Here is a 16,691-nt window from a genome sequence, read left to right as displayed (position 1 = left end):
TGCAGCTCCGGTCCTCCCGGCCCACCCCCTCCCAGTCACGGCTGGGCCCCCTGTCCGTCCGCGGTGGCGGTGGCCCTTTGCGGGGGAGCCACCTTCTCAGGCCTCAGCCTCCCGGGGCCCAGGAAGGCCCGTCCTCCTCTCCTGGGCCAGCCGAGTGGTCGCTGCACCAGTCCTGGCGTCCCCCGGGCGCCGTGCCCTCCCCTCCCTCTAGTGACCCCCCACAGGATGCAGCAGGATCACGTCCGCTGGTGAGCTCCGCGGAGGAGTGGCAGCTGGTGGCCGGGGCGTTTCAGTGATGCCCCGTCTCCTGAGGGCGGCTGAGAGGTTGCAAGGCCCTTTGCTGCGTCTTCCTGGCCGCCCCTGACTTTGCTGTTTCTTTCCTCAAGGTGGTGGGGGGGCTTCCCGAGGAAGCCGAGGCCCAGCCGTGAGGGCTACATGGGCTCACGGCCAGGGGGCACCGACGGCAGCCAGCACCCAGCACCGGGGGGAGCCCGGGAGCCTCCCCGAGAGGACGCCGTGCTGCGGGCAGCGGGGCCGGCGCCTGGAGCCTCTCTGGTCCCGGCTGGTTCTCTGCTGTGCCAGGCACGTGTGGCCCAGGGAGGGGGCGGCCTGAGTCTGCTGCTCTCTCGAGCGCGGCGGTGGGTGGTTCTGCAAAGCCCGCGGGTGCACGGCGTCGGCGCCCCCGGAGCTCTGGCTGGATTTCCGGGGCGGCCCGAGCTCTTTGCAAGTGCGTATGGCTGCGGGTGGCGGGGCTGCAGGTGCCCGGAGCCCCCTCTGCGGGACGAGGCACAGACATGCGGGCGGAGCGTCTGCCCCTCCGGGCGGCTCCTGTCTCAGCCACGGGCCACGCAGTGGGGTCGCCGAGACTCGCGTGGGAGGAGCCCACGGGGAATGGCCTCCCCGCCAGCAGAGGCTCCTGACCCAGCTCTGGGTCCTGGTTCCCATGGAGCTAGTGGCCCACCTCGGGCCCGGTTCTGCACCCTCCGAAGCCGACGAAATGGGTTTCTTGCACCCGTGGGAGGGGACGGCAGAGTAAGTTAGGGAGAGCTGTGCAGGACCTATTTTTATGTCACATGTGACGGGGTGTGTTTTTTTTTTTGATAAATACAGAAGCATAAAGAAGAAAAGAAACCCGTAATCTCACACCCAGATAATCCCTAGGCACAGAACTGTCCTTCTTGATCAGGTTGTAAACGTTTCAGCCACACAGAGATGCCGGGACGGGAGGTCCTGCACACGCGTGTGCCTCTGGGCGGAGTCGCACGTTTACCGGCAGAAGCGGCCACATGCAGGTGCTCGTGGTTTCATGGAAACTTTACACGGTCTCTTCGGGGCGTCTTCGTACAGGCACAGAAGCCTGCCTGGGCTTTCACTCCACACAATGCTCCACTCCGCGGCTCTGCACACCCGGGGTGTCGGGGACCCTTGGGTTTTGGAATTGTGAGTTGTGAACACGGTGCTCGATGGGCCTCTGTGAGCTGAGCGGCCGTGGAACCCGATGGCGGGGGCGGTATTGCCTGGAGGAGCGGATGTGCCCGACGGCGGGTCCCCGAGGCTAGCAGCCCCGGGGGGGCCAGGCCTTACCCCCCCAACCCCGCCGCCACGCCGCGCCACCTCCAGCCCTGGGGGGAACCGAAACTTGCCCTTTGGCAGGTCAAGGCACCATCTTCCTCCTCACTGACCCTTTTCTGTCGAGGATGAGGCGGGCACGGTCTCCTGTCTGACCCGCCCGTCGGGCCTCTTTTCCCGTCCTGGTGGGTTTCTCACTAATTTCTACAGGTTCATTTGCAACATGAGGAAATTAGCCCCAATTTGTCATATTTATTACAAATACCCTTTCCCAGTTTGTAGTATTTTGACCTGAAAAGTGTTTATTTTTTTCTCTGTACAGAAGTTTCAATATTTTACATATAATTAAACTGATGCTTTTGGTAGAGTCTTTACCTTATGGTTTCTGGGGTTTGTCTCTCTTGCTGCACAATTATGAATAAATTCACTATAACTATCATAGAGTTCTTATGGGTTCAGCCTGTGCACGTGTGTGTGCATGCATGTACGTGTGTGCGTGCATGTACGTGTGCATGTGTGCATGTGGATATGGGTGTGCGTGCTGTATGTGTGTGCCTGTGTCTGCATTTGTGCATATATGTGTACATATACACGTGCACGTGTGTGCATATGGGTGTGCGTGCATGCGGTGTGTGTATATGTATATATGTGTGCATATGGATATGAACATGTGTGTCCATGTGTGTCATGCGTGTGCACTGCATGTGTGTATATACCTGTGCATGCATGTGGATATGGGTATGTGTGCATGTATATGTGCATGTGTGCATGAACGTGCATGTGTGCCCATATGTGTGTGCGTGTACATGTGGATGAGCGTGGGTGCATTGTGCACCCATGTGTGTGCATGCACGTGCATGTGTGAATACACATGTGAATGGGTGTGCATATGGGTGTGTGGGCATGTATGTGTGTGCCCGTGTGTATATGGGTGTGTGCATGTGTGCATATACATGTGTGCACGTGGATATGAACATGTGTGCCCGTGTACATGTGTGTGCACTGCATGTGTGCATATACCCTGCGTGCATGTGGATACGGGTGTGTGTACATGTACATGTGGGCCTGTGTGCATATATGCATGTGTGTGTGTGCACGTATGCGTGTACACACAGACGCCCACCTTGGCTGTGTTTGGATCTTATTTTGTTGTGAGGTCTGAGGAGGATCGAGCTTCGCATCTTCCCTCTTCACATGCTGACTTCACCCACCCGTGTCCCGCACACAGCTCTGGACTCTCGGGGTCTCTGTCCACGCACCCGGGTGGGTGACCTGGCTCTGGTTCTGCCGCAAACTACGCCCCTTGCAGGACCCCCATCCCCCGCAAAAAGTTGAAAGTCGTGTCTGAGGGTAGGGTCTGCGGTGAGGGTGGTGGGAGACGGGGTCCCAGGGAATCTTCCTGTGAGCGGTCGGCCCCTCGGGGACCCCCACCCCGTCTCTCCCGCAGCGTGAATGTCCGTGGCTGCGTGACTCCATCGGTGAAGGAAGAGCCCCCGCGGGTCAGAGCGCGGGCCGGCCCCAGGTGACAGGCGAGGACGGACGGGGCCGAGGGAGTGTTGTGTTGAGGCCCCGGGTGAGAAGCCGGTTGGAAAGCAGTGTGTGCGCACACACGTGTGCAAGGGGCACGGAGGAGAAACCTGTTCCATCTGAACCTTGTCCTGTGCAGCCCCCTCCAGGTCGGGAGCGGTGCCTGTGGGTGGCCCCAGGGGTCACAGGCTGGCAGGTGTTCGGGTGCTCGGGCTCCGGGACGCCCCATGTGCCGTCGGGGGAGGCGGCGGTGGGCACGGCCCCGAGGTTGGCTCTCCCAGCGCCCCCCTCGAGGAGAAGCCGGCTCACGTTGCCGACGTCCCACTGCCCCGGGGCCTGCATGTGGTCATGGCACAGCCCACCCACCGCCTCCGGCCCCAGGGACCACGGGGCTGTCGCTGTGCCGCCCGGGCCCTTGTCCCGCAGGCTCTCGGGGCACCTCCGAGGCCGGCCACCCTCGCCCGCCTCCCCTCGCTTCCCGTCCGGCCAGCACTCCGTCCTGGAAGCCGTAGCTGCGGCCCCCACGGGAACGCAGGCTCCTGGCGCCGCTCGGTTCTCCTGACTCTTATTTTTGGAAACACGAGGGAGAAAGAAGTCTATGGTCTGCCTGGAAATAATGCCTTGCCTTCGTTCTATTCAGTTTATCCCAAATTAGACCCAGCCTTTCCCAGATGACACTCCAACCTCTTGAGCCGCGAAGGGGGCGGGGGGCGCGGGGCTTGGGGGGCAGCGTGTCGGCTGCTGGGAGCGCAGCTGGTGGGCCTGAGGCCGCGCCCAGGCCCCGACCCCGTGCCTGGCCCGCCTGGACGCCCGGGGCAGCTCAGGTGGCCGTCCTGACCCTGCACCTGGCCCTCCTGGACGCCCGGGGCAGCTCAGGGTGGCCTTCTTGACCCCGTGCCTGCCCCGGGACCCGCAGGCGACTGTCTGCGGGGCCAGCTGCTTGGCCGTGGGACCTGCTTGTGGTTCACCATCCTGCGTCCTCCCGTGAAGCCTTCCCTGCTGTCCTGCTGTCCTGCTGCTGCACATCTGCCGTCTGGTGTCCTGTGGCCCGGACACGTGTGCCCAGCCTGAGGGCCGGGTGGGGAGGCCCAGCGCAGCCCGTGCCGGGGCTCTTCCTGGCGGCTCCAGGCTCCCCCCCCACTGCCAGCTCCGTCTTCACTGCTCCCCCCGTGGTAGGAGGCCCCGAGAGGCTGGGGCCTGGATTTCGCAGACAGATGGGACTTCCCTGTAAACTCCCCTTCCCCACTGGGAGCATCTCTGCTTCCTCAGAGAGGTGCTGGGCTGGGGGGAGGCGCCGTGCCTCCAACGGAGAGGGGTTGTGTGAGGGGTCAGCAGGGGTGGCCTGTGGCAGAGGAGGGCAGGCGGGCGAGCTCCAGGGGGCAGGTGTGGGGTCCGGCGGCCCTGAACCCCTGGCTGGTCAATTTAAAATCACGGGTGCAGGGGCGCCTGGCTCAGTCGGCGGAGTGTCCGAGTCTTGATTTCAGCTGAGGTCGTGATCTCAGGGTCGTGGGATCGAGCCCCACATCCCGCTCCACGCTTAGCGGAGAGTCTGCTTGAGATTCTCTCTCCCTCTGCCCCTCCCCCCAAATCAGTAAATACATCTTTAAAATCACAGACGTGGATGGTTAGCTCTGGGCTGCGTGGGGCTGGCCACGCTGTGGTCTGTCCGTCGGCGCAGGGAAATCTCGTTGCTGGAGGAAGCGTGTGAAGGAAGCAGGTGGAGAGTCCAGGACGGACGCTGGACTCGGAGGCGGCCCCGGGCTGCGCTGGGGCCTGAGCTCACGGCGCCCACCAGCCTCTCCAACAAGCACGGGCGCCTTCCCTGTTGCTCACCTGCCTCCCTACTGCCCGCGGGCACCAGCCTGTCCTGCAGGTCACCAAGGGCTTGCACGAGCGCCTGCGGCCGAGGCCGGTGGGCGTGTGGGGGGTGGGACCTGCCCTGGAGGCTGTAGGGCAGAGCCAGTGGTGGCACGGCAGGTGCTGGGACCGCTCCCTGGGCCCGGGCCCCCTTTAGGGCCTCAGGGAAGTCCTATTGTGTTCGGGGCTTGCGGGGCCGTGGGCTGGTTCCTCGGGGTCCTCTCCCTGCGTGGAGGAGGGAGTGCCTCAGCCCCCGCCAGTGCCCCTGGGTGGGGAAGGCTGGTGCTGGCCAGCGGGTGGCTCTGAGCTGCCGAGGGGGCATCACGCCGGAGACCCAAGGCCCTTCCTGCTCTGGGCCCGTGATGCTCAAGGTCCTTGGGCGGACAGGCCAGTGGCCCAACGACTGGCCGAGCCTCCCCCTAGACACGGGGCAGGAGACAGCTCCATGGCCAGGCTCCCTCGGGTGCCCAAGCCTTGGGTAAATGTCAGCCTGGCAGGAGGGCCTCTGGAGCCTGGTAAAAGGCCTTGTCAACACTCATTTCCTGTAAAACAAACAACCATGTGGTTTATTAATCTTTAAATCTCGACTTTCCATCAAAACCATGTGCAAATTTCTTTGCAAAGAAAAGGCCTGACATAAAACCACGCACTTACTGCGAGACGGAATTTAAAATAGCATCTTTGCCTTAATGCTGCGTTGCTTCTGTTGATGTGAACGCAGCGTGGGCTCGGCGTCACTGGGGCTGGGCCGCCCTCCCCGGAGCCCCAGGCCGGGCCTGGCCGTCGGCCGCTCCCAGACCTCGGGCTCTGGGAGGCGCACAGGTCCCAGCTCACCCCCTGGCCCCGGGGACGGACTGTGCTGGGGAAGCCGGCCCTGGGACCCCCGGCAGAGACGTGCCTCCCACTCACCCACTCACGAGTTCCTTCCACCATTCACTCCGCAAGCCTCTTGGGTGCAGGGGACCAGGCTGGGTGCTGTGGGATAACTTGCTGGTGGCACCAGAGTCACCCCTGGATCCGCCAGGGCCGTGGAGCAGAACCTCACAGCCCCTTTGGGACAAGCTGCTCCTGTCTTGGCTGGAGGCTGCCCTCTGGGTGAGGCCGTGTGGTGCCCACGGAAATCGCCGTCGAAATCCCACCGGATTGTTTGAAAGCGTGAGAAGGCCGCTGGCCACTGATTCTTGGGGAGGCTTACGCAAGTCAAGTCGTAGGATGCTGACGGGAATGCTGGGCCACGGGAGTGGGACCCAGGGCAGCCCCACCTCTGCCTGGGGATGGCTCGGCACCCCCAGGGGATGGGCCCGGGGGCAGCCTGGGCAGCTCCTACCGTGTAAGCAGACGCACAGGCCTGCGACTCGTGAGCCTTGGGGATAAACCCGTCCTCCGCCAGCCCGAGGCCCACAGCTCATTAGCGGGTGGCGGGGGTGATAAACGGCCGTGAGGCCTCAAGCTCCCTCCAAGTTCCCCAGGCCCCGCTCTCCCCGCGGCGGCTCCAGGGCTTCCCGAGCTCCCGGCTCCGGCAGGTCTGGCTCCACCGGGTCTGGCTCCACCGGGTCTGGCTCCACCGGCATCTTCATCCTGCGTCTCCTTCCCACCGCGGAGAACAGGCGTCGCCAGGATCCCAGTGCAGCTGCAGGCTCGGGTGAATGTGTCAGACCTGGGGCCAGCTGCTGGGTAGAGCCACACTCAGAGCTTGTGCAGGGCCTCCATGCACGCACATGCACACCCACACGTACACAGGCGCATGCATGCAGGGAGCCGTGTCCACAGGCAAGACATGGCTGCATGCATGCACACCCAGACAGGAGCACACATGCACACACACGTGTAGAGAGCTGTATCCACAGACACACGCATGCCTGCATGCACGCACACCCAGACACGAGCACACACATACACACGTGCGTGTAGAGAGCTGTATCCACAGACACACGCATGCCTGCATGCACGCACACCCAGACACGAGCACACACATACACACGTGCAGAGAGCCATAGCCACAGGCACACGCATGCCTGCATGCATGCACACCCAGACACAGGCACACACACGTTCAGGGAGCCATACCCAGAGGCACGGGTACACACAGGTGTGATCTGAGGTTCATCATTGGGCTCCAGAATAAAAATGAATTCTGTGCTGTGCAGACTTCTCCCATTTGGCCAGCTTTCAAAGAACCTCAAAAGGAGACCAGCAGCCTGCACCCAGCACCCCGCTTCTGGAGAGGCGGCCCCTGGTGCGCCGGGGGAGCTCTGTCCAAGCTGGGCCGGGCACATTCTGCGGGCACAGCCCCCGGGGGAGTGGCTCTGTGCTGCCCACTGCTCCCAGGGCTGGGGGGGGGGGGGGGATTGCCCCGGCCACCGCTGACCGTGCAGTCTCAGGACTAACCACCCCGCTGGGGCCCTGCAGCCAGCTGGTCTAGCTGTGCCTGCTGCACGCCAGGGGGGTCGGGGAGGGCGTCCTGCACAGCGGCCCCCACCCAGCCCCCTCGGAGAGGGCCTCGGCCCCAGCGCCCTCCTGGGCTCCCACCTCCGCCCCAGGCCCCAGGGCGGGCAGCCAGTCTTCCTGGTTCACCCTCTGGGGCCACCCCCACCACCCCTGCTCCCATGCCGTGGCCTCCCGTCACCACCCTCCTTGGAGCCCCTCCCCACCAGCTGAGCCCACTCCAAATTCCCGAGTCCTCCAGGAAGCCTTTCTGACCCCCTCCCCACCCTCCGCTCGGTGTCCTAGGTTTGGCCCAACCCGTCTGCCCCCGGGCACAGGTGCATGTGGCTCCTGGAGACTGGACTCTGACCCACTGCCCTGTCTGCTGCTGCGACCGTGGCCAGGTCACTTAACGTCTCTGACCCCGTTCCCTGCACTCCACGCGGCGAGCGGTTCTCTCCTGCAGGAGAGCGGCCTGGATACCTAAAGCCCCTCTGCAAACCAGCCATCGGCGCTTCCTCACGTGTTTATGTACATCCAGAGACCGGAAGGTTTGACAGACGTGTGCGCCGTGCCACCAAGACCCCAGAGGTCGGGGCCCGCTGCCGTCACCGGGAAAGCTGCGTCCTGGTCTGCTCGGGGCCGCCCCCTCCTGCACGGAGGCCGAGCCGGTTCTGTCCCCCTGGACTAGCTTTGCCGGTGCTTGGACTTGCGTGATGCAGCCACGCGGTGCGCGCTCTTTGACATCTGGCTTCCTCGTTGAACGCGGCTTTGAGAACCATCCACGTTACGTATCAGTAGTTGGTTCTTCTTACACGAAAGCCTCGGAGGAGTGCTCGGTTGTATGGACATAACACAGTGTCTCCATCCCTCTCCTCTGGTGGGCGTGTGGTTGCCCCCAGTGCGTGGCCGTCCACGATACGGCTGCAGGGGACGGTGCCGTGTGGACACCTGTTCGGTTTCTCCCGGGAGGCGTCTGGGAAGGCGGCGTCAGGCGGCGCGGGAGGTGCACATTTGGGGCTGTGAGGGGCGGCCGAAGCGACCTGGCCGTGTTCCATCCACACCCGCCGTGGGCCTGCTGCGCCGCCTGCACGCGTGCCGACACTTGGCGCCGTCGGTCTAGCGCCCGGGCTGTGGAGTGGACCTCGTTGGGTCGGACGTGCGTCCCCCCCGCTGCCCCGGCGACTGCTGACGCTGACCGTCTTCCCCTGTGCTGGCTGGCCTCTCCGACGTCCTCCTTCTACCTGCCTGTCCAAGACTTCTCGTTTTTCAAATTAGTAGTTATTCTAACGACTCTAATGATTGATTCGCGGGAGTCCTCTATGTAATCCGCTTACACGTCCTCGGTCGGATCTGGCCTGTGTGTATCTGGACGTGGTTCACTCTTCAGCTTCTTCAGGGTGTCTTTTGAAGAGCAGACATTTTTTATTTGGATGAAGCACAATTTTTAAATTTCATTATGTCTAACATTTCTGGCATCGCTTCTGAGAAATCTTTGCCTGCCTTCAGGTTGCAAAAATATGTCTTTTTCTTCCAGGAATTTTTTTTAGGAGTATGTTTGCAATCCAGCTAGGATTAGTTGTTGGTATGGCATGGGGTGCAGCCACGGTTAGCGTTGCTTGAAGGGCCCCATCGCCGCGTACACTTGTGTCTGTGCCCTTGTGAAACCCAGCAAGAGACGTGGGCCCATTTGTGGGCGGCCTGTGTGTCGCACGGCCCTGTGCCTGTCCCCACGCTGCACAGCACCACGCGGTCCTGATCACTGAACCCTTATATTAAGTTAAAATCAGGTACTGCAAGTCCTCCAACTTCACTCTTTTTTTTAGGGTTATATTTTTTACTATTCCAGGTCATTTACATTCCCATATACATTTGAGTGTCTGCCCACCCATTTCTAAATTTTTTTTTATTTATTTTATGGTAGTCACAGAGAGAGAGAGAGAGAGAGAGAGAGAGAGGCAGAGACACAGGCAGAGGGAGAAGCAGGCTCCATGCACCGGGAGCCCGACGTGGGATTCGATCTGGAGTCTCCAGATCGCGCCCTGGGCCAAAGGCAGGCGCCAAACCGCTGCGCCACCCAGGGATCCCTGCCCACCCATTTCTAGAAAAAAGAAAAAGCCACGTAGGGCTTTGGCTGTAATTGCATTGATTCTACGGATACCTTTGGGAAGATGTAGCAGATTCCTGTTCACTGTCCCCACCTGGGGACCAGGTGTACCTCCCACTCACCTGGGTCCTTCTTCCTCCCTGTGTTCTGCAGTGTAAGGTGGATGGGCCTTGCACCTGTACGTGTTCCTACAAAGGTAATGCCTTTGGTATAAGTGGGATTTGGAAAAATCTCATTTTTCAGTAGTTTGTTGATATTATGTTAGAAATCCAAAACACTTCGTGTGTAGACCACGTGTCATGCGACCTTGCCTAATTCACGTGTGGGCTCTGGGAGTGGTTCCTAGAGTCCTCAGGACCTTCTCCAGAGACCCTGTGCCATCTTTCCCGTTTATTTTTAGCTGCTGCTTCTGCGTCGTCGGCCAGGGCAGCATCATGTCAGGCAGGATGCTGAGCGTGCACAGCCTCACCTTGCTCCCCACGTGGAGGGAGAGTGTTCCCTGCACACAGTTACACGTGGCCTGAGCCGCAGGCTCTGTTGGGGCCCCTAGGACAGGGGAGAGGTTCTGTTCCTGTTTGCAGGGAGTTCTCACCGCAGGGTTGTCCTTTGTCGTCTTCACGGTTAGTGAAGTCTTCACGGTTAAGCCAACCTTGCCTTCCTGGCAGGGACCTCCCTCATCAGTCGTGGCGATTAGCTGCTTACGATGCTGCTAACCTGCTAATACTTTTTTTTGGGAATTTTGCATCCATGCTCACGGGAAATACCCGTCTGTCCTTGTCCTTTGTAACGGCCTGATCAGGCTCTGCTCTCAGGCAGACGCTGACCTCACGAAACAAGTTAGAAGGTGCTCGGTATCGGTTTCCTAAATGAGTGTGTGTGAGATTGGTGCTGTTTCCTCCTTTAAAAATTTGATAGAATTCACCAGTGTAGCCGTCCGGGCTGGAGATCTTTTTTATACGGTGGTTTTTAAAATTATTATTATGAATGCATTATTACAGAAAAACGGACCTGAGACTGTTCGGGTGGTATATTTCTGTTTGTGTCAGTTTGGTGGATTGTGCATTTCAAGGAATCTCTCCATTTCATCCGCATACTGTAATTTGTTGACATAAAGGCAGTTCATGATTTTTCTAAATTATTATTTAGATGCCAGTAGGAAAAATGATTTCTATGATGAAATACTGAGATTGTGTTTCTGAAATTCTTAATGTTTGTATTTCTCTTTTATTTTTTTTTAATTTATTTTTTATTTTTATTTTTATTTTTTTTACAAAAGGGTCTTTATTTGTAAAAAGCCAAAGGGGTCCTTGGGGCAACAGGACAGAGAGGCCAGCTTCTCAGGGGTCAGGGGCATTTGGGCAGATGCGCTTGAGTGGGGGGGCACCCTCCGAGTCCTCTGTGTCACCCTGGGCTGCCTCGGGGACAGGTGGCACTGGCTCAAAGACGGGGTAAGCTTCGGGGGCCTCAGCCTCCAGCAATTCTGAAACAGGCTCCTCCTTGGTCAGCATTGGGGGTTCATCCGTGCTGCCTGCAGTGATGCCCCCAGGATCTCTCTCTTGGCCCAGCTGTGGGGGGTGAGCATCCTCTGGGACCCCTTCTGGTGGTCCAGCAGGTGACACAGGGCGGCTGGGCTGGCGGGTACCCCCAGGGCTAGGCTCGGTGCCCTTTTGCAGGGAGCCTTCCGAATGGAAACTCTGGTTACTGTTTTCATCATTGAGATCCAGCAGGATGAGGGGACCACCCCCTCGGGGACTGGTGCCCCTGCCCCGCCGCTCCCGGCCTCGGGATCTCTCTGTCCTGCCACCTGCCCTCGGTCGTTCCTCCTCCTGGGGGTCCACCACTGGCACCACTTGAAGATACGAAGGGAAGTGTCGCCCACAGTCACCCAGCGCTTCTCCCATCTCTGGACCTTCTCGATGGTCGCCATCACCTTCTTGATGTCATCTTTAGCCCGGCTCCGGGTCTCGGCCCGCACGGTCCGGCCGGCCATGCTGGCGGGACTGGGGCCGAGGCCGAGCCCGCAGCTGGGCCGCCTCCCGTCTGGCGGGCTCAGGCTCGGCGCCAGACCTGGGCGCCGCTCTCTCGGCCTGCCATCCCTCCGGAGCGTGTTTTCTCTTTTTAAAAAAGTTGGTCTTGGGGCTTCTGGGTACCTCAGTTTGTTATGCACCTGACTCTTGATCTGCTCAGGTCATGGTCTCGGGTTACGGGATCTCGCAGTGGGGCGCCATCCCGTGGGGCGCCCTGCTTGGCGGGAAGCCTGCTGGAGTCGGCCTCCCTCTGCCCCTCCCCACTGTGCACTCTCGCTCTCAATAATAGATAAACGAGTTTTTTAAAAACAATTGGTCTTCCAAAGGTTTGTCAATGTTACAATCACAAAAATGACGTTCCGTTTTGACGACGATCCTCTATTATGTGTCTTTATTACTTTCTTCTTCCTACTTTAGAGACACTTTGTTCTCGCCTGTCATCTCGACTCCTGATATAAGTACTTAGAGCTGGAAACCTCCCTCCTCCGACACTGTGGCCACATCATCCTCGGTAGGACTTGTCCTCGAGTGGGAATGCCCCCAACGAAACAGCCTCGGGAGCCATGGAGGGCGCAGAGAGCAGTAGATAAATCCAGGCCTGTGGCAGGGGTTTCCATCTGTCTGTCCCTGTGGGGCCAGGGGGACCCACCCAGCCAGGGAACAAGAGACATGAACTTTAGGGCGAGCGGTGGACACGTGCACAGTTCTGCGGCCAGTAATTGAAAAATGCATGTTTCTTAAAACAAGGAATGTCTATTAAAATTTAGCTTTACGTAGAGCATCTGCTGCTCTGCGACCGGCCCCTCTCTCTCGACGTGTCGAGTCTGTGAGATTGGTCCAGGCCGCGGGTGGAACGCACACATCCTCTCTGCCCGGAGCTCTTGGTGTGGACAGATCTCAGTCACCCGTTCTGCGCGACCGAGCGTTTAGGGTACTTCCAGTTAGTGGCCGCGCCACATTTCCTGTGCACGTCTTTGGGGGGCGCGTGTTTGTACTCGTCGGTGTGGACTGGCCCGCCGTGCGGTGTCGTGTACGCGAACTCCAGCTGTTCGCATCCCAGCCAGCTTTCTGGTGTCGATCATTCTAGTGGACATGGACCAATTCCTGCTCCTCTGAGTTCGTTTCCCTGGTCACCGAGACCTCAAGCTCGCTCCCGCATCTCGGTTCCACGTCTCGGCACTTGGGCATCTCTTCCGAGGTGCCTCTTCACGAACTTGACCGCTCTCTGTTTTCTCTCTCTTTTCCTTATTGGCCTGTAGTCATTCACCCGCCCCGGTGTCTGTCGTCTGTCTGTGTCCCAGACGTCCCCTGACGGGGCGCTGTGGCGAGCGGCTCCTGGCTGTGGGGACGAGCGCGGGCGCAGACGTCAGAACCCATCCGGTCCTACGCTTTCCCGTTGTTTGCCTTCACCGCGTGCTGCTTATGCCTCGATGAAGCTGTTAAAACACCTTGTACGGTTAGCAGGTGCGCAACATCCAGGTGGAGAATGTCCGACGTGGGTGAGGACACAGCAGTTCAGTGGATGCAGGTGTCCTCAAAGTGTCAGTTTTCTCAAGGGAACGAACAGCCCTGCAGGGATTCTGTGGGACCGGACGGACCCGTCAGCAGTGGGTGCAGAAGAACGAGGCCCCTGGCACCGGTGTCCACCATGACACCTCGTTGGGGCAGACGCGGGAAGGCACGGACGGGGGTGGGGGGCTCTGGTCCGAGAGGCAGCCTTGCCTGGGAACCCAGACTCGGGGGGGACTTTAGTAGGAAGAGACTCCGTCAGCCAGAAGAACAGAGGCTCTGGGGGCATGACAGGAGCAGGCTCGGGTGCGGCCTGGCCTGGACCCCGCCCTCTCCGCTGGCTTCCTGTCCCCGCCTGCCCCTCCTGGCTGCTGTCCACCCCCCTCTGCCCCCGCCTCCGTGGTGGACACTCCTCCCGAGCTCCAGAAGCCCCGGGCTGGCTGCGGTCGATGACCAGGGCGGATGCCCAGGGAGCCGGGGTCCCCGCAGATGGGGGCGGAGGCCACCTGGCAGCCCCGGCTCCCTGCAGAGGCTCTCATGTCCCCCCAGACACCCCGCGGCTCTGCTGCCCTGCCAGCCAAGGAAATGCAGCGCTGCCTGGAATCCTTTTTTCGAAACTGGGCTGAATATAAATAAAATACAGATTTGATGGTGGGGCTTGGGTTTGCATGAATTTAATGTAGTTTAATGTGGTTTGGAAGCAAAGGGGTCAAGACGGAGCTGCCTTAGCTGTGCACACGGTTTCTTCTCGTCTCCGGTGAGCGGAGATAGGATTAACGACCGTCCCTCCCCCTGCCTCCCACGGGGTGGGGGTCGCCTTGAAATAGGAAACTGGCCATGCTGTCGTCCATATCTGACTGGTCCCCCGGACAGCTGTGTCCCCGCGTCCTCCCTCCCTCCCTCCTCAGCCCCCCCACCCATGAGTCGGGCTCACCCGGGTGCCCATCCCTTGCACAGGCCTGCCCTGACCGCCAACCCCCACCGCGGGGACGTCCGCGTGGGGCCAGGCGATGTCCGCGTGGCCCCAGCCCACATGCTAGTGGCTCACTTTTGAAAATAATTATTATTGCTACTTATTGAAGCAAAATTCACATAACAGAAAATTCTCCACTTTAAGGTGAGCCATCAGCAGCGCCACTGCAGCCTCCATCCAGTCCCAGGACGTCTTCCCAAGGACGCGCGGTCCCCCTGGAGGCCCCTGGCCACCACCGTCCGTGTCCTGGGCGTCCCTGGGCCTCGCCACCCGCGGTGTGGGCTGTTTGTGTCGGGAGGAGCACCAGGGTTTCCAGGTCTGGCCTTGATGCCGTGGGTGTCGGAGCGCTGCTTGCTCCGTGGCGCGGAGGCATGTGTCGTGCGGGACAGCATCCTGCGACCCCGCGCGTGGGCTGTGTGGCTCCGTGTGTCTCCACCTCTTGGCTGTGTCGAGGGTCCCCTGTGCGTGGTGCGCCTCCCCGTGGGTACCTCCAGGTGCCCCCAGCCACTCCCGCCGCCCCCGCCTGGCAGCATCCTGACCCCCCCCAGGGCCGCACCGTCTCCGCGGGTGAGGGCGACCTCCTGAGGCTCATCTCCTGGTTTTCCCCGTGCGAGCCTTGCCCACACTGTGGGCCCTGCCCCAGGTGACCCCGTCCTGTGCTGCCCTCGAGGCGGCCGCGGCTGGACTCTGTGGCCACGTTCCCTGCGCTTTTAGACACGCTTCCCCGTCCACGTGCCTGCGGGCTGCGGCCCATGTGCCTCGCCGTTGAGCTCTACAAGGAGACGGTCTGCACTACCTCGTGGGCTCGCTTCAGTGGGCTCTGGGGGCCCGGGCCCCTTGGCTTGTGGGGTGGGGTGGGGTGGGGCCAGCCCAGGGGATCCCGTCCAGGGCCTGTGCCTGCCCCACACCCTGTGCACAGACCCCTGCAGGGTCTGTGGCCGGCCTCAGGGTCGGGGTGTGGGGTGTGGGGTGGGCTTGTGTGGGGACCCGCTGACACCAGCCAAGCACCGGGACCCCCGCGGCCCTCTTTCTCTATCAGGTTTTTTTTAATTTTTTTTTAAATTTTTATTTATTTATGATAGTCACAGAGAGAGAGAGAGAAAGAGGCAGAGACACAGGCAGAGGGAGAAGCAGGCTCCATGCACCGGGAGCCCGATGTGGGATTCGATCCTGGGTCTCCAGGATCGCGCCCTGGCCAAAGGCAGGCGCCAAACCGCTGCGCCACCCAGGGATCCCTCTCTATCAGTTTAAATAGGATTTTGTAAGCAGAAGCTTCTGGAACATTGTGGGTGGAGTGACAGGCAGGCTGTTCTCGAGGTGGATGGGGTGGGCCTGGGGGGCCGACAGGGACCTTGTGTGCAGTGTCCTCTCAGAAGACCCCGGACCCCTCCGGCCGCCCTGTTTCCTTCATTCAGGTGCCTGGATATTCGGGAAGTGGCCTGCGTGGGCTCCGGGTCAGCCGCGGCCCGGCTCTGGCCTGGGGGGCCTGCGGCAGGTGTGGGCCCCGGCGTGGGCGGAGGCCAAGGGCAGATGGTCGCACCCCAGGAGGCTCCCCAGGACCGGTGCTCCCATCCTCGGGGGCTGTCAGTGTGGCCGCGTGGGCGCCAGGCTGGCCTGCCGGCTCCCGGAGGGCGGGGGGGCCCTGACCGTAGTTTCAGGGTGTGTGTGTGGTGCCCCGAGGCCGCGGTGGTATCTGGGGTCATGTGTGGCTGAGCCTGCCTCCCGCCCCCCACGTGATGCCGTGCTCCGGGTCCCGGCTTGAGCTGTGCCCCTGCGTGTCCCGCGGGCTCCCGTGGCGCCCCAGCAGCGGGCCTGGCCCTTCAGTGACACGTGGTCCCAGCTGAGGGCTTGGGAAGTGGACCCCACAGCAGCCCCGGGGACTGGCCAGTGGGGGGCCGTGCGCCCGCCTGAGCCTCACACACACCCCGTGTGACCTCCTGGCTCTGGAAAGGCTTGGGCTCCTGTGCGCTGGGGTTCGACCTTGCCCGTGGTACGGGAGCCTGTGTTCACGTGTGGGGGGGTGGGAGTGGGGGGGTGGAGCCAGGGGGCAATGGCAGGGGGGATGAAGGGGGGCGATGGTGGGGGGCGATGGCAGGGCAGATGGCCGGGGGATGGAGGGGGCTGACAGAGGGGCAATGGTGGGGGGGATGGTGGGGGGATGACGGGGGGATGACGGGGCCAGGCTGCGAGTAGAGACAGGCCGCCCGCCCCTCCCCAGGTGGTCGGCAGCGCTGGGCCGGGAGCCCTGCTGGGGCCAGTGGCCATGCCTGCAGCACAGGCCGCGGAGGAGCCCATTTCCGGGGGTGCCTCTGATGCGGGAACCCCCGCCCCGCCTGTGAGCCCATCTTCTCCGGCGCCAGCCCTGTGCTTTCTTCCCTGAATCAGACTTAATGCTGTTTGTGTGGCGACGAGCGCAGCCCTGGGCCGTGGGGATGTGGGCCCCGCTCTGGTCCAGGTGTCCCCAGGCCGGCGGGGCAGGCTAGTGGCCCTGTGTCTGCCGGGATGCTCAGCGGTTTCCTCGCCTGTGAAAGGGGAGCGTCCGTCCCCTACCAGGTGGCGGCTCAGAGCTTGCAGGTGTCAGGACCGGGAGGGCCAGGCAGCGTCCGGCTCAAGGTGTGTGCCCCTGTCGGCCCCGCAGAGCTGGCAGCCTGGGCCCCAGTGTCGCCTTTAGGTGCCCACCTGGCGACCGCTGATGTGG

General features: G+C 61.3%; 2 protein-coding genes across 2 annotated transcripts in view; one reads left to right on the top strand and one right to left on the bottom strand.

Annotated features, from left to right (window-relative positions):
- The window catches only part of STK32C (serine/threonine kinase 32C), a 65,220-nt gene that overhangs the window by 18,987 nt on the left and 29,542 nt on the right, over positions 1–16,691 (top strand). The gene's annotated exons all lie outside the window — the stretch shown is intronic.
- Positions 10,817–11,555, bottom strand: LOC129523411 (B-cell CLL/lymphoma 7 protein family member C-like). Its single transcript, XM_055346325.1, is given in 2 exon segments — positions 10,817–11,330; positions 11,333–11,555. Coding segments are annotated over 2 exon segments (651 nt in total). The 5' UTR covers positions 11,475–11,555; the 3' UTR covers positions 10,817–10,821.

This window comes from Nyctereutes procyonoides, unplaced genomic scaffold (genome assembly GCF_905146905.1).
Source record: "Nyctereutes procyonoides isolate TBG_1078 unplaced genomic scaffold, NYPRO_anot_genome, whole genome shotgun sequence".
In the NCBI taxonomy this organism is placed as follows: domain Eukaryota; kingdom Metazoa; phylum Chordata; class Mammalia; order Carnivora; family Canidae; genus Nyctereutes; species Nyctereutes procyonoides.
This window is presented reverse-complemented; position numbering and strand designations above follow the sequence as displayed.